This window comes from Mastomys coucha, unplaced genomic scaffold (genome assembly GCF_008632895.1).
Source record: "Mastomys coucha isolate ucsf_1 unplaced genomic scaffold, UCSF_Mcou_1 pScaffold11, whole genome shotgun sequence".
NCBI classification, from domain to species: domain Eukaryota; kingdom Metazoa; phylum Chordata; class Mammalia; order Rodentia; family Muridae; genus Mastomys; species Mastomys coucha.
The window spans coordinates 2,719,117-2,744,236 of record NW_022196893.1 but is presented as its reverse complement, the minus strand read 5'-3'; the positions used below and the strand labels follow the sequence as shown (position 1 = coordinate 2,744,236).

The 25,120-nt window shown below is 45.0% G+C and overlaps 1 protein-coding gene across 1 annotated transcript in view; it reads left to right on the top strand.

The window, feature by feature from the left end:
• Nucleotides 1–25,120, top strand: part of Col22a1 (collagen type XXII alpha 1 chain) — a 248,131-nt gene that overhangs the window by 40,989 nt on the left and 182,022 nt on the right. The window contains exons 4-8 of the mRNA XM_031345491.1: nucleotides 5,774–5,848; nucleotides 12,781–12,892; nucleotides 17,297–17,420; nucleotides 20,533–20,808; nucleotides 24,760–24,840. Of these exons, the coding sequence (XP_031201351.1) occupies nucleotides 5,774–5,848; nucleotides 12,781–12,892; nucleotides 17,297–17,420; nucleotides 20,533–20,808; nucleotides 24,760–24,840 (668 nt within the window). The remainder of the gene's footprint in view (nucleotides 1–5,773; nucleotides 5,849–12,780; nucleotides 12,893–17,296; nucleotides 17,421–20,532; nucleotides 20,809–24,759; nucleotides 24,841–25,120) is intronic.

Below are 25,120 nucleotides of genomic sequence, written 5' to 3'. Positions count from 1 at the left end.
GTTCTGGCTATTATAAATAAGGCTGCTATGAACATGGTGGAGCATGTGTCCTTGTTACATATTGCAGTGTTTTTTGGGTATATGCCCAGGAGTGGTATAGCCGGGTCCTCCGGTAGTACTATGTCTAATTTCCGGAGGAACCGCCAAACTGATTTCCAGAGTGGTTGTACCAGTTTGCAATCCCACCAGCAATGAAGTAATGTTTCTCTTTCTCCACAACCTCTCCAGCATCTGCTGTCACCTGAGTTTTTTATCCTAGCCATTCTGACTGGTATGAGGTGAAATCTCAGGGTTGTTTTGATTTGCATTTCCCTGTAGTGTATGCTGAGCAGCAAGTCATCTGCATATTTCTTCTAATCCTGCAAATAGTTCTGTCTCCCAGTTGAATAGTGAAGAATCCAGAAACAGCCCACACAGCATGCCTCATATTGAATCTAGACATATGACCACCCCATCCCTGGGAAGCTATTAGGGATGCAGTGCCTGTTAATGTTATTTCTAATGTTGTTGTATATGATACAGTATTTGCTCCCTTTGTAAAATAGGAGAGAAAACACAGCCCCTAGATGACACATCTGGAGCAGTGGCAGAACTGGGCTGGGTGTCTATAGGTGTCTGAATCATCCCTTCCCTCCTCCACCCTTTCTCTTGCCTATTCAGAATACCATCATCTTCCTGTGGTTATCTGTCCCAGGAGTGCCTTCCATAAGGTGATGAATGAGCAGCAAATGCTCTGTCTTGTTCTTAACCAGGTAACAGCTGCATGCCTGGCTTCCATTGTTTCTGCCAATAGCTCCTCCTCTCCCTGCCCAGGAGGTGTCTTTGACTCTAAAGGGATCTAGATTCAAGGGGGTGTTTAAATACAGGTACTCCTCCTACCTGATGAGCTTACCAACTTTTCTTAGGTATTAGTTGTGTAATAGGAACCAATTTTACTTAGAGTGGTGATGTGTGTTCAGTCGTGGATCAGGCAACTGGCACACAATGGGCTCACAATGACTGCCAATCTCCTCTTTTATAAACTGGAAAAAAATTGGATGAGACCAAAAGGTAGTATGACTGTGTGTCCTACGGAGAGATCCATGAGTATGCCATCTTAAAGCACAGGATGTCAGAAGCCTGCTCCATCCATAACATGAAAAAATGGGCTCTTTGTCTATACAGTAAATTGAGGGCAAATAAGTTCAAGTGATTTTTCAGGACTGAAGTGGGTGTCTAATGTTACCCCTTGGGGCAGTGCCTCTGACTAGCTCTTGGCATGATGGAGCCTGATCTGTGTAAAGACACAAGTGTCCCTGTGTTCTCCTCAGAAGCACGGGGCATTTGCTCTAAACCTAGAGTGCCGTGGATGAGTATCAGTGTATAGATGACAAGCAGGTCCTAAGGGAGCAGGGATTTTGCAGTCACTCTTATCAGTTCCTAGGTTTGTAGGAAGAAAATGTAATCAGCTTAGAACTTAATAAGTATATCTCTTGATTCCTTAGCTCTTGTCCCTGCTTTAACTCCAGAACTACTGTTCAAGTGGATCCTCAGGGATTATCAGATAAATCCGTGTATATGGGGTAGTGAAGGGACTCTGCTCTGTCAGTAGCTCCTCTCACAGGGGAATAATGCATTAGTTCCCATAACCTATTACTTCTCCTCAACACATCCAGAAACTCAAACTTCCAGAGTTCTCTGCCCCAACTTCTTAGTGAAGCTCAGAAGAAGTGGGTTTCTGCAAGTTTGGATGCATTCAATTATAAAGGGAGAGAAACTCAACTCTAGTGATACAAGCAATAACAGATTATTCACATTGTGTGTGTGTGTGTGTGTGTGTGTGTGTGTGTGTGTGTGTGTTTGAGAACACTCTCATTTCTATAGCCAAAAGAAGTAAACAGTGGGAATTATGTTGCTGGCTGATAGTGACTGTCATACTCCCAAACCAGGAACTTTGGAGCCTGTGATATGATCACATTAGCTCACCAAAATCATGGTGAACAGGGTACCTTAAAAACTGCAGTCTACCATCCACATTTCCCTCTCAGTTCAGGGGTCACTGAGTGTTTCTGTTTAGCCTAAAGCAGAGGCCTGGGCACAGTGGAGACAGTGGCCATATGCACTTGAACTGAGATCCAACTACCCACTGGAGGAATACACCCCTAACGATGACTTGAGTATTGTGCTGCTAGCTCTGGAACTTAGCCTCTCTCAGGAGGGGTACTTCTCCAGGTAGGAATGAGTGGGAACATCCCAGCCCATGAGCATCTTAAGGCAAGGCTGTGATATGTTCTGCTATCCATCCCTGTGTCTTTTGAACAAGGTGGGCATTTAGAACATATCTAGAGCTCAGTCTACATTTCAGTTGAACAAATAGTGAATATGGAAATAAATGGGCCATTGCACAAGATGATGGTGATATCTTTCTGCAGAGAACTGGAAGATGGCTGAGCCAGGCTTGGGGTACCATGCATATCTACCTGAGAAGGTTTAGCAAGGATGCGTGATAAAGGCCTTTGGCAATCTGCAGTTCTTTCAGGAATGTTTTCTTAAAGCAGTGTGGATGTCTCCCCCAACAAGACAGCCAGTCTCTCTGTGTCTGTGATCTTTACATTGGCCTTGCCATCTGAGTCTTCAAACCAGGTCCTTCCCTTCTTCCCACGGGATATAAACAGACATGATTCAGTTACTCAGGTTGCTCTGGGCTCTAGCCTCCAGCCTCCAGGGTTTTGCTCACCATCCTAGACAGAGCCTTTCGAGTCAACTTCATTTACAGTGCAGACTCATTCCAATGACTTACCATCCCAAACTTCTCTTTCTGGAGGACTGCCAGAGTCGAAGCAATCGTTCACCACCTTTCACAGCTGCACACTCTCCTGGGTGGAGCTGTTTAAATATTGCCCAGTGCCTTGTTTCTTCCCTCAGATTTAGCCTCACCAGACAGCCTGGTGCTGCTTCCAAAATAATGTTTTCCATGGGGTTGTCAGACATGTTGGTGCCTTCTAGGATTAACATTAAAACCAACCCTTGAAATTAGGGCACTTTTACTCATTCTCTTTACTGCTGTGGGTTAATAGGACCCAAGAGCCCTACACTCAAATATTAGTGACCCTAAATAGGAAAGTGACCAGCTGCTACTCATATGGGATGGTGGTAAATGCTGATGATTAAAATAATAATACGTGATAGCTAGATTGCTTCCTGGGCAAGGCTGGGTCACAGGGAGGTTAGCAGGTGTCTTGGGGCTCACTTTAGGACAGTGCCTCTTTACTCCAGCCCAGTTCCCAAGGCAACCCTGTAAGTGTGTGTTAGGGATGGGTCTCCCCTTCCAAGATGTTTGCATCATGGAAGACTTAATGGCCTCTCGCTAGTCCTGAAGTCAGCACTAGAACCAGGCACTTGAGAACACAGAGCTAAGGTTCATTCTGGGCCACCCAGAGAGACGTAAAGGGTCCCTTTGCCTTTCAACTTCATTTTAAGGTTGAAGACTTGTGAAGACTTCAAGATAAGATATCTGTACAGTGTAGTGTAATAATTTTTTTTAGTTAGTTGACTTACTCCATGGTTTTTGTCTGAGTTATTTGGCTTCTTCTGGTCTTTAAATTCATAGGACTTGCTGCTGAAGCACCATAAACTGGCTCAAGTGGTACTTGTCTTGGGTTCCCACCCTCTGGCACACAATTCCCATTTGCTGAATGACCCGTTGACCTAGCCTTTTCATATATGTGTCGATACCCCCATACATTGGCTTTCCTTGGTTCTCTTATCTGTTGGGCTCAATCACATCATTCCTTAAAAACTGTTACATCCTTGATCATTTTGTATAACATGTTTTGATAATATTCACAGTCAGCCTGAACTCCTTCCAGGAGTTCACTAGCCTTCCCTACCAACCCAAATTTGTGTGCTCTTAAAAACAACAACAACAACAACACAACAAAGCAACGCGAAGCAAAACCAAACCAAGCAAATCAAAACAAAGGACGCCTATCAAGTCCAATTTGTGCTGCCCATCTATTCTTGAGTGTCTAGCCTTTCACTGGAGGGTGGTCTACTTCCCAGGGGGTGTACCCTCTTAGAGAGAGCTGACTCTTTCCTAGAAGCTAGCAAATTCCAGTAGCATCTCAACCAGAGGTGGGACTTTGTGCCAGTCTCTCCTCTCCATGCTGGGGATTGGGTCTGGCTTGAACTTGCACAGGCTTTGTGCATGCTGTCACAACTGTTCTGCATTCACATAGTCAGCTGCCCAGTGAGTTTAGATGTAAACACTGTTTACATGTAATTATCTACCACCCCTGGCCCTTGAAATCTTTCTTCTCTTTTGCAATGATCCCTGAACCTTGGGAGGAGGGTGTGTGATCTAGTTTTTCCATTTAGGGCTGAGGACTTCACAGTTTCATCTCTGTACGTTAACCAGTTGTTAATTGCCTCTGTGTTAATTGCTTTCTACTAAGAATAGAGCAGATAATGTTAATCTATGAGTTTTATTGTTAAGTCACTGGAAGTCTTATTTAATACTATTTTCATTTAACAGAATAATAGCGGTCGGTTTTCCTCTAGGGCCTATGACCTGTTTGTTCATAAGTTCTTGAACCACTATAGTGTCAGGTATGGGGTTCATCTTGTAGAGTGTAATTAAATCCAATAAGAAAGCACTTGGTTTCCCCATAAGGGCCATGCTGCTATTGTATCACTGGACATGCCTTGCTAACACAGACATTGTTGTAGCTCACAGGGTTAACAGCTTGGCAAGATTTGTCTCCATTTTTTTTCCTCTGACAGTATACATATTACTTTCCAGTGCTATAAAAGGTAGCCAGTAGAAATGAAGTTTCCAGATCAGCACCAGCTTGATATCTTGCTGTTCTATGACTCAAGTATCTTTAGCAAAAGGTTCGTCAAATTTTGGGGGAGAAAGAGAAGCATTTATATTAGCATGAATGTTTAGGGGATCTATGTAACTCCACTGGACAGTAACTCCCAAAGATACCACCCATTGTGGCACTAGGCTATTTTATCTTTTAGCCTGTGGTATAGAACCTAAACATTAACATTTTTTCTAGCAGGACTCCATTTTAGCTCTCTGTTTATATATATCCAGATATGTACATATATCTAATATCTATCTGTCTATCTATCTATCATCTATCTATCTATCTATCTATCTATCTATCTATCTATAATCTATTTATCTATCCATATACATAACACACGCACATACATACACGCACACACACACACACACACACACACACACACACTTGTTTCCATGTGACTTTTTGAAAGCTCTTCATTCTTATCCCTCCCTGTATTCTCTCCTCTTTTACCCTACCCCTCCATCCTCAATACCAATACAATCTCTCATGTTCCATTAATCACCTTTAAGCCTTTATACCATTGATCATCTCTGCATTCATTGTTCTTTTTAGAGGAACTTTTGGGTAGGCTAACAGGTGCACCTGTGGCCTCAGTCTCCTAGCACTGTCCTGGTGTCCCTGACCCCTGATTTTGTGTTGCTAATTTTGATTTGCATGTGTCTTCCATTGATATATAAAGTTGTGAGCTCAGTGGAGGTGTGGGCGATGCCATGATCATGTCATGCCATAGTATGATATTTAGAGTCAATGCTTAACAATGACATCATTGCACAAAAGGGTTAAAGAATAGGGGGTGCCCAGCACCCTCCTTGTCCACCTCTGTACTGTAGGTAGAGTGGGACTTGTTGCTCTCACAGTCCACAGGGAGATGGTAGGCATGTTTCCTTACCTGTCTGTTTCCTTTTGCCTTTTCTCAGATGTGCTCTGCCCTAGTGTCAGGGTAGAAGGAGATCGGTTTAAACACACCAATGGAGGAACCAAGGAAATCACAGGTAAGAGAGACTCCAGTGCACGGGGTTGCTTTCATGTGTAGCTTACAGATAAAAGAGTGGCCTCCTTGACTCTTTTTATTCTCATATGTCACCATTGTCCTGGTGGAATGGTTTGAACCATGCAGGTGACAATGATCCCCCAACAGTGAGGAACTGTATGCAGTGTTCCCTTTGGCAGGACGGGATCATCTAAAATCGTTCATTCCAATGAGTGCAGCAGGAGTTGGTGGTGAATCAGCCAATAATGACAAATATTATAGCAGGTGAATGAATAAGTGGAGGGACTTTAGAGAAAAGGGAGATGGATCTGTATCATAAATGGATGGGAAACTCAGCAGATGGGAAAGCAGACATGTGACTGAAGACCCAAGACAGAGAGCAGCATACAGGGGCTAGTCAAACGCCATCTCCAACAATGCCAGGCAGAAGGGCCATGGTAGCTTGTGTGTGCATTGGTGGCTTTTCCTGTGGCCACAAGTCCCATTTAGCACAGTGCAGTGTGCACTGTTTGCTTCTCCTCTGCTTTTCTCACCAAGATCTGTCCCCTGGCTCTAGGTCCTTTTCTCCTTCATTCCTCCTCCGTCTTCCTTGGGTTCAATTCCAGCCATGTGCATAGCTCCCTTCCTGGGCAGCCAGCACCTGAGGTCTAGACTAGGTATGATTCAGACATATCCAGTCTGTCCTATCTGGGTACCCAGTGGATTGTAGCAATGCAACATCTGTATCTTTGAGCCTGAGGAGTTTTGTAGAAGCTGCTATGCCTGTGTGTACAACAGGAAGAACATGCAGGGTAGCTGTGCTCCTTGAAGCACCTCCCACCATGACAGCACAGAGCCAGGCCAGTACATGATCCTTAGGGTGACTTATAGGTGTATAGCAGACCCTGGCTCCCAGGGCTTCCATGAAGGATCCAGTATGATAGAGTGTGATAGCCTGTTGGGTAAACTAGTCGCATGCTTTAGTTGCCTTGGTACCATCTTGCCCATCATGCAACTCCAGTTAAACTTCTGTTACTTTTGGAGGAAGCCACAGCAGACAGAGCCATCCAATCTGTTCTTGCTGATTGGGCATATGACAGACAGTGATTACTCCAGGGTGCTGTCACTGCCACAGTTTCTTTGTCCAACTCACAAGATGAAGGTGACTTTTACTGTTTCCCTTTGATAGCTCAGATGCTTTGAAGTGAGCTTGTTTGTAGCGGAGCCACTCTGCCCAGGGAGGGAAAACACTGCAGAATTTGAATTAGACATTTCCACTTTGTGCTTTGGTGATCCTCAGTGGTGCTCTCAGACAGTTCATTATCCATTTCTACCAGGGGAGTGTGCCTATTCAGTTCTATGCAGGGCATCTTCCTTTGAAGTCCCTTTTCAAAGCCCATTCTTACCTGGCTGCACATGCTTCTAGAACAGCATTTCCCAAGTAATTTACTATTTGATGTGTATGCCCATGATGGGAGCATTTATGATAATGGTGACATTGATAACATCAAGGGCAGCAGTCAGCACCACTTACTGAGAGCCCATGCATTTCCTCCCTTAAACTAACATGGCAGGTGAGATGCACATCGTACTTGCACAGTTAGGAAATCTGTGTGATGCGCAGTGATTACTCTAAGGTTCAGAGGGTAGCTGCTTCTACATTTTATTCCAAGCCAAGCACTCCAATCTGAAGGTATTAAAACTGTCTACTTCCTCTGCAAGCACATGAGCTGTTTGAAATGAGGACCTGCCTCTCATTGTACATTTGTCTATGTCCTCGGGATATAGGGTAGGGCCTCTTGCATGTGGAAAGAATTTAATGTGTTTTGAATGGATGAATGAGTAGACAGATGGAAAAAGTGAAAGGAAGAAAAGCTTAAAAATAAGTGAGAAAACGTGAATCAGTAGAAGGAGATTGGATGAATGGACAAAAGATAAAAAGATGGATGTGTTGAGAGATGATAAATGTGTGAAGGAGGAAAGGGGGAGACAGAGCAGAAGATGAAGGAACAGAAGACTCTAGCACAGGGGATGTAGGTCAGAGGAGTCTGACGCCTTCCTGTCTTGCAAACTGAAGAGCATTATGGTTTTGTTTCTTTTCTGTTTCTTGCTGAGGGAGTCAGGAGGTGTGATGTGTGTATGCATGCATGTGCATGTGCTTGGATGTGTTCTGGATCTGGCTCATGTCCACATGTATGTGATTATGTGACTGTGCAGACCTTTGAACAAGTGGCTTCATCTGTGGTATATGAGAAGGAACCCTCTGAGAACTGCTTTGGATACTTAGATGTGAAATTCTCTGTTGTGAATCTTCTTCCCTCCATTCCCAGCCAATAGAGTCCGGACACCTTCCTTGCCCTCTGTAAGCTCCCAGAGATGAGTTACAGGGTAGGGCAGGGGCCTGGGGGAGATCAACACAGATAATAGTTTCCTGTGGGTGTAGTTTTGGGTACACAGATACACTGCTTTTTCTCCAATGTAATTTAATAAGTACCAGCCTCAAAAAAAAAAAAAAAAAGTGTCCCAGCTACATTGTGGCTGAAGACGGAGTTATAGGGAGGTTACCCTCCAGTTTGTCAGTTTCATTGTAATTGATAAATCTAAGATGCCTTTTTGGGAAAAAAAAATGCAGGCTCTCAAAATCCTTACCTGCAGGCATTTTCTTAAATATCTGTCACATTTTAGCGATCATTCAGCCTGGGAAAGTGAGGATAAAGTCAGAACAGACAAGAGATATTGAGGCATTATGCTTTCGATCAGCCTGCTGCTTGTTAGACAGCTGCAGATCAAATTTGTGATTTCTTCTGGACCTCAGCTTCCCCATCTGTACAATAGGGAATCTGAAGATTGTTCCTGAGAGCCCTCCGTTTTAATGACTTCTCTGCCAGTTCTTTGTCCCTGTAAGTGTTATACAACTTTCCTGAACAGTGGCCTAGGTCTCCCTTTGTGTGGTCAGCTGGGCGGTGATGAGGTATCACAACGCCTGGGATGCTTCCAATTAAAAATTAAAGGGCTGCTGTTCTATGTCAGGCTGCCTGGCCTGAGAGTTGGTTTACCCAAGAGCTTTCTGGTTTCCTCTGAGCTGAGCCCTTGAGATTTTTGCTGGCTTGCTTGTTTTAGTTGCTGTTGTGGGTAATTTGGGACCCATCCTCTGTAGTCACTCAGTTAATTGCTTGCTGTTGGAAGTTTATCTTGCTCAATTCTTTGACTTCATTGAAACTAATAAAGGTGTTTTTTTTCCCTTTCTCTCTTTTAATTTTCTCTTTGAGACAGGGCCTCTTGTCTCACACATAAGCTGATCTCAAAGTCAATCTTAGGTAATGATTGGTATGAGGGAGTTCAGTAAAGAAACTGCAGAAATGCAACTCCATTAAGGGGAGGTTTTTATTATGGATAAGAGAAAACATCCAGAGGCATCAGGAGGCATCAGGAATGGTTGAGAGCATTGGGGGGTTGGGGGGAGGAGAGGATAATAGAGAATGCTGGGTTTTAAGGAGGCAGGGCCTGTGAGCTGGAGCAGTCTGGGAGTTTAGAGAAAAAGCGGGGTAAGAAGGGCCAGCATGGACTTTGAAATGCATAACAAACACATGTGCATAGGGAAGTGAGAGCCTGGAGGCTAGCATGGAGTTCGATATGTTGAAAGCTGCCACAGGTATATGTCAGTGGAAAGCCACATGTCTCCTTTGTCAGAGACAGGGGAAATAGCTCCTTTTAGTGCTCAAATAGCTTGTCTTACAAGTTCCTGATGAATAGTGGCTTTTATCTAACCACAATCCACCTATAGTCCAGCTTGAGCTCATTTTTGGGTATATGGACTGCCTGAGACCTAACAGCGGTGTCCTTGAACTTCCAGTTGCTTCCTGGTCCAAAGCCATGTATTCCAAGGATTGAGTGTATTGTAGCTGTTATAGACCCTGACATTCAGAGCAGCAGTGGAGGCTGAGTGACCAAAGCATTCCTGGAGTTTCTGGGTTACTAATCAAGACCAGGTCTAGGTATGTTTGAAGGCAGACACCCTCTTTCCCTTTAGGCCCCCCTCCCTTGGCTCCTTAGTGTCAACTAGAAGCTTTTCTAGAGGTGCCATCCCTTTACCATAAGCCCTAGGACCTCCAATATACTGTGCAGATATCTACACAACAGCCTTTGAAGAGAGGAAACATCCTTGCTTTTGACCATGACTGACCATGAGCCACTAAGATTCCTCTCACATGACTTTAAGGGCTGGCCCAGGTCATTACCATTCTAATCTATTCTACTTTCCTCTGAGCACAAATTGGTCCTACTAGGTCCCTTGACCTTGGTCTGTCTGGTGTTAGTTTGAGGGCCATAAGACTTCAGGGCTTCAGAAGCTTCTAGGTCAGGCCCCAAGCCCCAAGCAATCTTTGCTACTGCAAGGTCTCTACTGTGTACTTCAAGTGTAGGGCTTGTGTGCAAGCCTTGTGGTTGTCAGAAAGTGTCTAGAGCCTCAGGGCACCTGGTCCCTTTGCCTGTAGGTGAGCTAAGATGATAATCACTGGGATACCCAGCCAGCTTCTACTCCAAGTTGGTTGGGGAGTATGCCACCCTGGCTGTAGAAGAGATTGGCTGCATTCTGTGTCACTAAGAATTTGTCTCCCTCAGTTGCATGCCACAAGTTTTATGGATTTCTTAGAGACTCCCTAGGACTCATCCCTGCTGGGGGAGGTGGGTGTTCCATGCCTTGCCTTGGACATTTCTTGGAGCCTGGTCCTGCATAATCAGGATGGTGCTAACTCTGAGGTAGAGGTTGCTGTGTCATGAAACTTTAAGAGGAGAGATGGCCACAGGTTCCCTGCATGACTCCAGAGAGAACTGTTGGCATCCTCTGAGTGATTACTGGGCTCTGGCTACTTTCAGGAACCTTAGGACACTATTGGATTTAAATATCATGTTAGCCCAACAAGAAATTATCTTTTTCTAGTTAAGAAAATAGGCTCAACGGATTCAGACAGCTTCTGCAGTCTGTAAGGGAATAGAGAGATTTGGCTTCATTAAACATTATGAGAACCTTCTTTTACTTGGTGTGCATAGGAGTGCTTCTTTCTACCTTGTCAGCAGACAAGGTTTAGGTTGCATCACCAGGCATGCTCATTAAGCCAAAGGCTCTTTCACTGCATGTATACTGAACATTCAAACCCACTGTTACACAGGAAGTGCAGTGTGCTTGGAAGGTAAGCTCTGCCATCATGAATAATGTTAGAATGAGGTGAATAGTTCTAGGCACTAATCAAACATGAAAGACAACAATTTCAGCCTCCACCCAGCTTACAGATGTGTGTACTGATGTCTAGGGAGAAAATGAGTCCGTTAAGGTCCCAGCAGACCAGGGCCAGGGAGACCCAACTTTCCCTCTCCTTCTGCTAGTTGTCTTCAGAGCTTGCTATGGGAAAGGAAGTACTCACATTGTCAGTCAGGGATAAGAGTTACTCAGAGCATCTGGCACTTAGTGAGCATTTGGTGTAGTCCTCCAAGGTTTGTCAGCTGAAGCTCAAAGGCAGACATATAGTGTCATGGGCTCCCGAGTCTGAAGTCCATCACTCTGTCAGCCTCTAACACAGGTGTTGCTCTCTCTGGAGCTTTGGTGGGTGTAGGCTGCAGGACTTTCCAACTCTCCAGATTTGTCAAGACACTTTGGCTAAAACATCTTTCTGTGAGATGTAAGAAGGATGCACTGGAGATGTGGTGAGTTTTTCTCAGCAAGTCTTCTATGACCTATTGAATGATGTACACCCAGGGTCTCATGTCATTGTTGGAACATGCTCGTCTACTAGGCACCGAAGTCCTCTGAGCCATCACAAAATATGCCAGATTCTTATAGATATATGACTGAGAAGTGTTAAGCTTTTACCTCTATACTCACCACCCCCAAGCCTCAAGCCCTCAGCCATGGACACAATTATTCTTTTTTTTATTTTTCAATTTTTTATTAGATATTTTCTTTATTTACATGTCATATGATCTCTCCTTTCCCAGTTTTCCCTCCAAAAAACAAACAAACAAACAAAAACAACAAGAACAAACCTCTTTTGCCTCCCCCTCCCCATGCTTGCCACCCCACCCTCTCCCACTTATTGGCCCTGGCATTCCCCTACACTGGGGCACAGAACCTTCACGGGGCCAAGGGCCTCTCCTCCCATTGATGACCAACTTTGCAATCCTCTACTATACACATGCTGCCAGAACAATCATTCCCACCATGTATAGTTCTTGGTTGGTGGTTGAGTCCCTGGGAGCTCTGAGGGTACTAGTTAGTTCATATTGTTGTTCGTCCTATGGGGCTGTAAACCCTTCAGCTCCTTTGGTCCTTTCTCTAACTCCTTCATTGGGGACCTTGCCCTGTGGTCTGTAGCTTTGGAATCTCATTATTTTAGAGAGAGAAATGTGAGAGCGAAATAAACTGCCTTTGCAGTGTTGTCTTAAAGAAAGGTGACTACTTCAGCTTGCTTTGATTCCCCCTTAAGACATGAGTGAGAGTCATTGTCAGTGTAAAGTAAAAGAATAATTGTCCAAGTGAGATCCAAGTAAAAGGCAACATTATGGCTGTAGGAAGGAAAACCTTAAGTTGTGGGTTTTTCTAAAGGGTCAGCATCCACATTTAAGCTTCTAGAACAGAGGTCACCACAACAGGAAGAATCAGAACACTTGCATTTGTCTTGTTCTTGACCTTGACTTGGGATACTCTTAGCTCTTAAATTCCAGTGTAGCAACTGGCGTCTACATTCCCCAGTGCCTTATCCTGGGGCACTGGACTTGGTGCTACATGGCTTATAGCTCGGCTGATCTTTTCTTCTCAATATGTGTTCTTCTATCTAAGTTCCCACCTTTTGTGGTCAGGGTGGGCAGGTTAACTGTCTTTGGAGAGAGTGAACTAGCTACTTCATGTGTTTCTCCTATTCTTCCTCGGCCAAACTCACTTCCAATTTTCTATTTGCACAGGTTTTGACTTGATGGATTTGTTCAATGTGAAGGAAATCTTGGGGAAGAGAGAAAACGGAGCCCAGAGTTCCTATGTACGGATGGGTTCCTTTCCTGTGGTGCAGAGAACTGAGTGAGTGGCCCTTTCTCCTTCCAGACTTCTTGGATGCTCTGGGAAGCAGGGTGCAGCCAGCCACAGGAGACTACTCAGCACTAAGCTGGTGGTAACACACTTCATGGTGCCTGGCGAGATTAAGCTAATGGTAGTACACTTCATGGTGCCTGACGAGATGACACTAAGTTGATGCAGTTTAGCTATGGGTCTGGGAATTTAAGCTTGTCCTTTGCAGTTCCATGATCACTGTGCCAATGATTTTCTGGTTATTTTGTGTCCATCCATTTGTGGATGCAGTTTTCTTTCAGCTCATGAAATGACAACCATTTTTTTTTTATGGTTATCACCACATAGCACCAGCCATGGCTTCACCTAACAGATGTCTATCTCTTAGAATCATGTATTGATTTTGGCCAGTAAAGACTCAGTTTTCATGTTGACTGGGTGCCTTGTTTTTATATGTTACCAAATGCTTCATTTTTTTTTTCTGTTTCCACCTGAGATGAGTATCTCTGCCTTCTGTTGTTGAGAAGCTGAGAGAATTTTTCCCCAGTATCTGATCCTACTTCATCTCCAGTGAAGGACTAAAAGTGATCCCACACAGTACTCTATGCTTACTGGGGACAGACAGATGGTTTGAAAATTAGGATGATCCCACATCATCATGTGATCCCCCCTCCATCTTGTAACTATTTAATTGCTTGTTAATCTTAAACTCAGAAGACAGGAAGGGTGGACTGGCCTTTGGAATCACTGTTGGAGTCTCATTGCTTGACCTAAGTGTCATTTGTTGGGTCCTGTATATTTAGAGCATTCCAGGCATGCCCTTCTACTGCCAGGCCTTTGCTAGAGCCCTTCCCTCTATCCTGGATACCTGCTCTGGTCCTCATTCCAATGCTGGGCCTTAGATGATGTACTAAGTCAGGCCTTGCCTTCCTCTACTCTCTAAGCACACTCCTGCACTGAGCATAGTGAACTTGAGGCCAGTGAGTCAAACTGTGCAATTGGTTCTTTGTAGATAATTTTTACAGCTTAGTTAGAAGCTTTAGGAGAGACATAAGTCTTAGTCTCTTCCAAGGTTCCATCACAGTAAGAGAAGTCAGATTTTAGCTGTCCATTGTGAGCTGTGCATGCAGGCTGGAGTGCATCATTGAGTTCATTGAGCATCTTGTGAGCCGACTCTACTTCAGGCTGTAGTGTCACCTCACCCATGGCTCAGAACCCACGTTCCTTGAGAGTAATGGAGAATGAGTCACATGATTCCCTCTCTGAGCTCCATCTTTTCACCAGTGATTGCACTCTGACCTCCCACACAGAGGCTTGGGGTGAGGTATGTCAACTGGTCCCAGGCTCATAAGGGGGGGAATGTGAGGATGGTCAGACTCCATACTACACTGTTCCTTCATCTCCTTCTTATGAATTCACCAGTCACACTGCTTAGAAACAGAAAAACACCATATATAATTTCACCTTAGAGGAAAATTCAGTAAAGAACAGAAGGGATAGAGTTACACAGCTACAATAGATGTCTCACAGATCAGAGATGTCTTGTTCTCCTGGGACACTTGCCATTCACCAGAAAATCTTTAAGCTCTTACTCTGCAGGGCAGAAGGCTGGGCACAGCTACTGAGTGATGAGTTTAGCTATGACTCTGTCCATTTTCCTGAGTGGGTATTTCTGTGTGTTCTGTTTCATATGGCATACTTTCAGAATGAAACAACACTCTGACATCTCAAGAAAGGACCGTTTTCTTTCACTTTCTAATGCTTTGAAATGTATTCGTCCTTATACATACATGATTTAATTTGCAGATTTTAAATTTTATCCATAATGGGAAGAGCTGTAACATTCAACAGTACTTACTCACTTCTTTAACACATAAAGGAGATTTTTACACGTCTTCATTTAATTCTCACTATAATAACATGAGATGAGCAGGGCAGGCATTACTCTCCTTTATCTGCTACAACATCTGAGCTTCTTAGGAAGTCAGTCACCTGTTAAAACCTCACACAGATTAATAGGAAGCAGTAGCTGGCCTCATCGTCAGGTACGTGAAATCCAAAGCCTTGTTCTTTGCCCTATAATCTCATATTTGCTATGCCATTTATGAAAAGAATGGTTTATTAGATTTCCCACCCTTGACTATACTGATTCCTCCAAATTATATGTGTGTAGTTATGTATTTGTGCACTATACTGTTTGTATCCCTCCCTCCTCCCCCCCATATCTTTTGTTTCGGTACACATACATAACATAATCCAAAGTTATAAGAAATATAAGAAAAAGAGGTTCATGAAGGAAGAGAGCAGTAAAAGAAAAGTGTCTTAGGTGGGAGTGTCCTGTTTCTTTCTACATGCATGGTGATTAAAGGAGTTCCTAACTCCTAAGGGAAGCCTAGGTGCTGAAGGTGATGGGCTCTTTTCCTCCTGTCTGCATATGATCCTCATAATGTCCTACCTTAGAGGATGATATTGAACAAGTGATGTGGAGAACTGTGTCTCCTCTGCTTGGATACATGATTGGAGAGTTAGTGAGGACCAGTTTTAACTTTTAAGATTTTAGCTACATAAAGGATCCCTGAGGATCTGCAAATTGAAGAACCAGGAACCCAGATGGTGCCCCACTTCCCTTCCTGACTGTCTGGCCAGACAACCTTCATCTCCTCTAGCAGCAAAACCATTGCTATGTGTGTTGAGGCAGTCTTCCACCCCCAGGGTAGACTGTGGCTTCCTCCTGGCCAAATTCTGCAGAATGAAAGAACAGTTGGCTGGTGGTAAAGAGAAAAGCTATGTAAAGACCAGACCCTTGGGGTATGAATTCTATTTGCCACATCCCTTGAGTTAACCCTAAAGAGTCCAGGTTCTGTGATTTATAATGCGAAGATCAAAACACATCCTTCACAAGTTCTTTCTAGGATGGAATGAGATGAAAGCTCATATCCTCATTATAGTATATCCTGCAATGTACTCATTTTAAAATTAAGAATTAGATTAATGGCTTGGGAACTACTTGTGTAATTTATTGAAGAAATGTAAACAAAAAATGGGTTAAACTTTGTTTTGATAGAATGGAAATCCTAGATAAAACACAGGTATCCACCAGAACAGGTTTGCAAACTTTGGTAGTGTTACTGTCATCCAGAGGGAGGGGAGGGATGTTACTTGGTCTTTTCTATTGCCATGGGAAACTAAACTCTCTTGGTGTCCTTTGAGAAAATTAGCCTGGTCTGGGAAAGAAAGGGTTTTGCACAAAAACAGCATTTGACAGCTTTCATGGTTCTTTATTCTTTAGCACCTGTAGAATGCATATTGTACTGGTGGCTTTGTGTTAGGAGCTAAGGGACAGGGATTTGCCACTAGTGTCCCCACATGGAAACTGGGGAGACCTATGGGGCAGAGAACAGGTGTTTGGAATTGAGATGATGGTGAGAGATGCCTGAATGAGCTTTGAAAGAACAAGTTACTTTTTGCAGAACTCTTTTGGAAAAGAGAGGAAGAGAAAAAAGGGGAGAAATTTGTCTTGAAGGGCTGAACTGAGGATCAGGAGGAAGCTCAGTCATCTCTGTCCATGACATTGGTGGAGTTGGAAAGACAGGTGGTTCAAGGATGCTGTGGGCAGGCACAGAGTGATTGGGATCTCCATCGTAACTGAATTTGGAAGAGTATGGACAGCTGAAGGACTCCCTGGAGTAGAGGCCACCTCTAGGAGAGAGCTGGCCTGTAGTGATGGTTGAACCCAGGGACTAGTAGAGAGAAGAGGATGTCCCGTGTCTTGCTGACTATGCTGCATAGTATGCATGGCTCCTAAGTGGCTGACATTTTTTGAAAGAGTTGGAGCCTGGCTGTCTAAGGCCAGGTCTGTATTGATGGTGTCTTCTTCTCATGGTAATACCACCTGGTAGAAGTGCTAAACAACATAGAGGGACTTCTCTTAACAAAAGGTTCCAGTCACATTACCTAATTACTGATCCTTCACCATCTAGGCATTAGGAAGTTAGCACATGGATGTTGTGAAGACATACACTGAGACCACAACAACTTGGTATAAGACCCCAGGGATAATAAACACAAGATCAGGACAGGAGAGGTGAAGGCTGGAAGTCTCCACTGTAACCATTCCTGGCAGAGGGTCATTTATCATTTATTGACCATCAGTCATTGGAAAGGTGGCGAGCCAGGAGATAAGTGGTGAGGGTGTGGGCAAAGGCAGTGAAGGGACCACAGTGCTAGTCAGTGGAAGGCCTCACTCAGACACTGCCTTAGTAAGAGGCATCAGTACAGCTTGGGGGAGAGTGCTGCGGGCATTCTTAGGGGTCACACCGCCACCACTTAGTGGCTGAGAAGACATGAAAGCTTCTGATGCCAGCTCCCTACTCTTTATACTAATAATGCTGATGCTGTCTGTCTCTCTGTTTTCAGAGATGTGTTTCCCCAAGGTCTGCCTGATGAGTATGCCTTTGTAACAACTTTCCGGTTCCGGAAAACATCACGGAAAGAAGATTGGTACATCTGGCAAGTCATTGACCAGTATGGCATCCCGCAGGTATAGACAGTGCTGCCTGGCTCCAGGGCAAAGTGTTATGTCCTCCTCTAGGAAACAATCTTGACCATTGTGTTTCCTGCAAGATGCTCAGTTCTTAGCCTAGACAGAAGTGGGTCCAGTATGTAGAGCCCTAAGGAGCCCATAGGTCCAGCTCCTTTTCCTTCCCTGGTTAGACCTTCTAAGGTTTGACATCGTTACCATTCTCTGAGACTTTCTGTCTAACCAAAGAAATAAACACATGCTTTGCTGCCTATGGCACCTTCTCTATTGGTGACCTCATAAAGTATTGGAAGAAACTTACTCAGTGTCAGGTTGTAGGACTACCTCCTTCTAAGCCCTTTCTCTCCCATTCTGCTTAGCTTCATTTCCCTTTCTCTTCTTATAATAAGTAAGTGAGATGACATAACCAAGACACTAAGAACATTGTGAGGAGAAGTGGATAATGCCTAGGGCATTCAGCCACTAGTTTTATTCTATTATAACAGAATAGAATAACATAAGATAGAATAGAAGAGTAGAATAGGAAAATAGAATGAATAGAATAGAACAGAATATAGAATAGGCTAGGCTAGGCTAGGCTAGAATAGAATAGAATTGAATTGAATTGAATTGAATAGAACAGAATAGAATATAAGTAGACTGCACTTCTGTGGTCAGAGAAGCCTTGACATTTTTCTTTTACTGTTCACTAACACAAAACTTCTCTTCATATGGTTTAAATGCCTCATAATTCTTAATGAATTATGAATTCATCCTCTTCACTGAACTGCAGATAAGCTGGCTTTAATATTCTCATCTTAGGGAAAAAAATAGCCACAGAGAGGCTCAGGAATTGACCTGAGTTTGCACAGTTACAAGAGCAGTTGAGAGTTGAACCCAAGCACTGAAGGCCCAAGTCTGTGCCTTTGTTCTAAGCCTGTCTGAGTCTGACTCCCCTGTTGAATAACGCGTGCATAGCATCTGCGGTCACACAGAGATACAAACTCATTTTCAGTGTTGACCATGGAAGGATACTGTTTCCTGTGTGTGGGAGACTGAAAGCATTGACAGGCTTCTGTCGGCTCTGTGTTCCTTTCTGCTGCCAATGCCTGTTAACTATAGATTTGCTTTTCCAGTTTCTCTGGGCTGGCAGGGTGGAACTGAGCACCTGCCATGACATTCTTGTCTGGTGAGGCCACACCACCTCCACAGTCTGGGTCTTTTCTTTCATGGCATTTGCAGAGCTTTGTGCTCCCTGTCTGCCATAACTGCTGCCCCCTCCTTCTGGATTGAACAGAGTTTCGATATATCTTAGAAATAGAGCTACCACCATCTGGTAATGCATCTGAGAGATGAAGTGGACTCCAGGAGGTTACCCAGCTAGTGTGGCTGGGCAAACTTCTTGGGCCTGTGTTGCTTTCTTTTGTGCTAGAGACGGAAACATCAGAGGGAAAGCCAAGTCTTCAGGGATCTCCAAAGATTGTTAGGACCAGGACTGAGGTCTGTGAGACTACCATGAAGAAATAGAGGACTGTGTTCAACCATGGGACTGTTATACCATATGTGCTGTATTAGGTGATTAGAAAGGAGACCCTTGTTTTCAGATACTTATCATACCTGTAATACGTGTGCATGTGAGTCAGTTAAAAATCTGAGGTACACCTTGGTTGTGTAGAAGGGAGGTTGAGCCAGAAGCAGAACCTAGAAGACCAGGGCTGTGCTGTGAATACTCTTTTATCAGAGCAATAGGAAGCAAACCAGGATCATTAGAAAAGACTGCACTTTCTGGGATCTTACCTGCTTAAGTTATTGTAATTAAGATTTAGACCAGAGCCTGGCATATAAATACTATGTAAAGTGCTTACATGTATACTTACTTATTGAACCCTTAGCAAACCTGTTAGGTAACTGCCACTATCAATACCATCTTAAAATGAAGAAACAGTGCAGAGAAGTTGCATCACCTGTCTGAGGTCACAAAGTGTTAAAAACGACTTCCTGGTTAGGGATGATCAGGCACTATCTTATGTGCTGAACATTAACAACAGCAAAAAAAAAAAAAAAAGATGAAGAGGATAAAGTTACTCGTGGGGATGTGGGGGAAGAGAAGTGGGAACCAGCAAGGGTTTTTCTGAGGCAAACCTGGATTAGCAATCACAGAAAAAGGCAGGCAGAAGGCTCTGAGGGCAGGTGAAGGCTAACCTTAGTTAATGTCCCATGTTCATGCATTGTCTGAGTCTAAACCCATTCACTGCTGTGTTCCTCATACCTGACTTCCCTGTCACATGGTATGTTCATCCTGGAGGGGAGGAAGAAGTAACAGCATGACTGAAAACGTAACTACTCGTCCCCCAAAAGCAAACAAAAGTGACCTTCCTTGCAGTGGTAGCCTATGGGCAACCACAGATCACTATGGTAGTTGTAAATGTACTTAAAATGTTATGAGATCATTTTGTGTGGGGTTGGTTTGTTTCATTTGTGCAGTTCTTGAGCATGAACTTTGAAGGTGACACTATATTCCAGAGAAGCCAAACAGTTAGACAACCCCGTGTGCTTTCTCTGTACCAGAAGATTGTGCAGAGGGCTAAGTGTGTAGGCAGGAGTGACTGGGATAGCCACACCCATCAAGAGGCTTCATTCTCTTAGAGCTTCCATTGAGTTCTCTAGATGAGAGACTGAAGAAGTTTCCCATCCACTTGCAGGCTGCACTTGGCATTTATATTGCAAGGGTCAGGGTCCTAAGAGACCCAGAAGTTTGTTAGGATTTCTGGTTAGTGCCACGCCTCAGTCTCTCTTCACTGGGCATCTAGAAGTCTTGCTGAAGTCCCAGTAGCCTCTTCACTTACTGACTACATAACCTCTGCTTAGTGCTGAGCACAGTCAGTCTAAGTGCTTACTACCCAGACTGCAGACTGGCTACTGATGTCCTCATGCTGAGGAAGGAAGGTACCTGGAAAGGTAACTGAGCAGCGTCAGCCCAGACAGCAGTGAGCATCTTAGTGAGAGAATCATAATTGGATGTGTCGGCATCCTCAGGACTGACTCTGCCCTCCCCACTTCTGTCTATGCTTTATCTGATGATGTTCAGGGCACATAGTAGATGTTAAAGGATTCTCTGTGTCTGTCTCCTTAGGTCTCTATCCGGCTGGATGGTGAGAACAAGGCAGTTGAGTACAATGCTGTGGGTGCCATGAAGGATGCTGTCCGGGTGGTCTTCCGAGGCCCCCGAGTTGATGACCTCTTTGACCGTGACTGGCACAAGATGGCTCTAAGCATCCAGGCCCAGAATGTGTCCCTCTACATTGACTGTATGCTGGTTCAGACACTGCCCATTGAGGAAAGGGAGAACATCGACATCCAGGGCAAGACTGTGATTGGCAAACGTCTCTATGACAGCGTGCCCATTGATGTGAGTACCTGAGGTGCTCTTGAAGTTAGTGTCAAGGCTACCAGAGGGGACCTCAGACTCTAGGTGCCTCAGTGTCCCCAACATCTGTAGTTCCAATTTATTACCTATTTATGAATCATCAAGTAGACTTTCTGAGGAGAGAGGACTCTTACTCAGAAAGCAGCATGCTGGAGTCTGAATTTCCCATTCATTCATTCATTCATTCATTCATTCATTCATTGAGCCATTCATTTGTATACACATTGAGATTTTTCTGTTTGCTAGGCTCTCTGCTGAACATTGGTCATCTTGGTGCCTACAAGAGAGCACAAGATTGACATACAAACACAAGTCCTCTTTTAAACAAAGAACCTGGGCGTCATTGGATTTAGATATGGTGAGGGCTTTTCAAGTGCCAAGAGACAACCATACTTTGATGAATTCAGTCAAATACACACACACACATGATACACACAAATACACAGAACCACTAATCATATTCAGGTGGTGCCACACCATCCTGGGATGGGAGAGCACGGAGAGGGCTTGCAGGTGAAAATCCTGAATCCTTTCCATAGCAACCTGGTCCTTCCAGGCCACACCAGAAGCAGCAGCAGAGCAGCAGCAGCATTAGAGGACCCATTTGGTGCTTACTGTATGTTAGAAGCAGTGCAAGCTCCATCATGATAGATGCTGCTCCCCTGACTTCTGTATAGGCTTGACTGTCTGATAAGACTATAGGCAGCTGGTTATGTTGAGCCTGCCAGGATTTCTATGGACAGAAGACTCATTGAGATCATTCAGTGTGGTTAGGTAAATGCCACAGTACACACTGGCATCCTGTATTATAGAACCTTATGGCTGGATGTCCAAACTAATCAAGGTGTGGTAGCTGTGAGGGGGTGGGAATTGAGAGAGGTATGTGGGTAGTTTCCTAAAGGAGGTTAATTTATACATAAAGGATAAAGGCTACAGGGTAGAACATGCCTATTTGCGAGCAGCAGTGCCAGAGGGTAGATGCTTGAAGCACAGGTGGAAGACAGAGGGAGTATATAAGGCCAAGGCTTACTGTATATATCCTGGAAATCGGTCCACAGGTGACCCCTGGCCGAAAAAGCTAGAGTAGGCATGTGCTGTACCTGAGGAATCTCTGCTTGTTATAGAGAGGGGTACATGGGGAAGTGAAGGAGGGTGCTTGGAAAGGAGGGAGCCTGAGAGCCCAGAGCCCAGATCCCAGAACCCAGCTGGGAAAAGAGAGAAGAGGCAGGAGTCTTAGTTGGGTCAGTGTGCAGGGTCAGCACATGGGTGTGGGGCCTGAATACAGTAGGGTTCTTGGTGAATCAGCTGCTGAGCTAGTGAGCTGCTGCTGGTGAGTTGGTAGTTACTTAAACCCATGGAGAGAATAGAGAGAGAGGGTTGTTCCTAGGTGTAGGACCTAGGTTCTGAGGCTGGTGTTTGCTGGAGAACCCCAGGACTCTCAGACTTTTCTCTGTCCCTTTCCAGAGGTTGTAGGCTTCTCTCTCCCATTCCTGCCTCAGGCCTCTGCCTCTTTCTAGAGTCTCAAGAGAGGCTTCCATGGATATGGAACCCAGGGATTCACTCTAACAAGCACCTTACCTTTTGGTCAGTTTCCATTGGTCCTACCTTTGGATTAGCTACCTTAAAGTGGCTCTCAGAAGTGCAAGTGCAGATCTTCCTTCTTGACAGGGATCAGCCTCGTGAATACTGTCAGACTATTCCCTTCACTGCTCTAAGACCACCCAATTCTAGACGTATAGCCACGATCCATTTTTTAAGTAAAGAACGAGAGAGAGTCTAGTGCTTTAGTGTGGGGCAGTATTTGCTGACCCTTCACTTTGGTTTGTGCATCCAGTGCAGATGCTGGTGGCCTCTGGGCAGTGAGACCTTGTAGGGTCACAGTAAATTCTGAGCTACTTACTCTGTGCAACATCATGGTGCTGTGAGCTATCACTTAGAGCCACTTAGGAGGTAAAGCCAGGCACAGAGATGGAAGGACATGCTCAGATTTGTAAATCCACAAGCGGTGGGGGCAGTGTTCAATGTCTCTTTCAGCTCAGTGTTTGTCATTTGTCCTGAGGTAGCAGGTCTGGGTCCTACCCTGACTCTTGAATTTGATTATCATAGTCAGCCATGAAGTGTCCCTGTGGGAACTTTAAGTGGTTCCTTAAGTGGAGGGACCTGTTGCTCCCCTCCTGTCCCTCTATTAGTGAGAAAGTTATGATGGTATCTAAGGCCAAGTAATCCTGGGCCTCTGACAGCTCTGTGTAGCTGTGATTTTATATTAAACGCTCAGAGGGGGAGTCAGTATATTTTATATCCTTCCAATTGCATGGGCAAGGATACTTATGGTTGTATGGTTTGGGGCCTTAGATATGGTGGGAAGAGGCCTTGGCCTGTTTAGGTTTGATGTGGGACAAGCACAGTACCCTCTGAGCCCCTCAGTCCCCTCTATAGCTCTGTGGCAAATGAAGGATCAGAGACTTGAGGTGACTTCATGATAGTTGAATTAATCTGAACCTCAGACTCAGGCTGGTGGGCCCTGGCTCATGCTCTCAACCATCTATAACCTGTTTCTACACCTAAGCTAGCAAAAGGGCCGTTAGATGAGCGCATGCATGTGGGATATGATGAGAGGCTTGGAACCATGAGCCGACCCTGGAGATAGTTGAGACCACAGCTGCTGTAGACTGAATTTAAGCATGGCTCTGAGATAGGAATGGGGCCCAGGATGGAACGGGTGGAAATTCTGGGGCTTAGGGAGACAGTGGGCAGGAAGGGTTAAGGTGCCAGGAGTAACAGACATCAAAGGCAGTGGTGGGATTTGGGGGACCCCTCCCAACTTCAGCTGTATATAGCCTTGTCTGATGGCCAGGTTGTCATCAGTGGATTACAGCTAATGTAGAAAGCAGGCTATCACCTGAAGACCAGCCTTGCTCAAAATCAAAAATATGCATTCTGTCAGTTTCTTCCGGTTTGACCGGTTGTCTCTACAGGAAATGAAATAGAGGTGAGTAGATCTGCTGGAGAGAGTCATAGGTCAGGAGGGGCTGTGCCTTAAGTAGCAGAGGGTTGAAGTCACACAGAGCCCCTAGCCCCACACAGGCAGAGCCCCTCCCCTGCCAGTTTTCCTTGGTAAAGTTTCTTTCAGCTGTTCATCATATGCCTGGGCTACATCTTTCTTGTGTCAGGGGCTTCTCTAGAGCAGGGGACAAGAGAGAGCAGAACTTCTTCCCACAGGTCCCATAGAGATTTTATTGTTTCAGGGGAAAAGGCTTTTGGAGAGGGAAGGAAATGCACAGTGGTGGTGTTACAAGTCAGGCACTGTGTGGAGGATGCACAGCGTGAGTGGGAGCGGTGAGCCTGAGCCTGGACAGCAAGAGGAAGGTGGAAGCTGAGCGCAGCCTGCCTGTCAACAGTGGAAGGGAGGGGCCTTTCTGGGCAGGGAGGATGTGAGGGCAGAGTGCATGGGAAAGAGAGTGTACTACTTGGAGAAACTCGGGTCAGTTCAGAAATAAGAGCTGGTTAAAAAAAAAAAAGTGGTGAACTGTGCACGGGAACCTGGCCAGCAGTTTGCTGAATTTTATTTACTGTGTTTCATCCTCAGCTAGCGCTCAGGGCAATAGTTCTGCAGGCCACTCTCTGACTAGAAGAGTCTGCAGACCAGAAAGCAGATTCCGGGCCTGTAGACACTTCACAGCATGCTGCCAGGTACACAGAGTGTAGTGCAGAGAAATGGGGGCGAAGGGCTGGGCTAAGGCCATGCTCCACGTTCAGTGAAAACATGCAAGGGCAGGTTTCTCTGCATGGCAGTTGGGTACACAGACCATGCAGAGCCTCCCGTGCAGCTCAGCAGTGCAGCACAGGCTCAGGAGGATCCTAAGAGCCATCGGGCAGTCTGATAGCATGGAGACTCCAGCTCTTTCTTCTCTCCCCCCCCATGTTGCTTTCCAGTTTGACTTGCAGCGGATTGTGATTTACTGTGACTCGAGGCATGCAGAACTGGAGACTTGCTGTGACATCCCATTGGGTCCGGTGAGCAGACATGCAGTGTGGGCTGGAGATGGGTGTGGCATATGGGGTGTGAGGTGTTCAGGGTTTGGGAATTATCAGTCTGGGCCAGAGTGGCCATGGCCCCTCAGCGTGTGTGTGTGTGTGTGTGTGTGTGTGTGTGTGTGTGTGTGTGTGTGCGCGTGCGCGCGCGCACGTGTATGTATGTATGTATTCTGGATTCATGTATTACTTCTAACCATTTATGTAGTGTGAGTTGGGGGGAACCAAGTTAAACAGGGCCACAGTCAGGGTGACCCCAAGT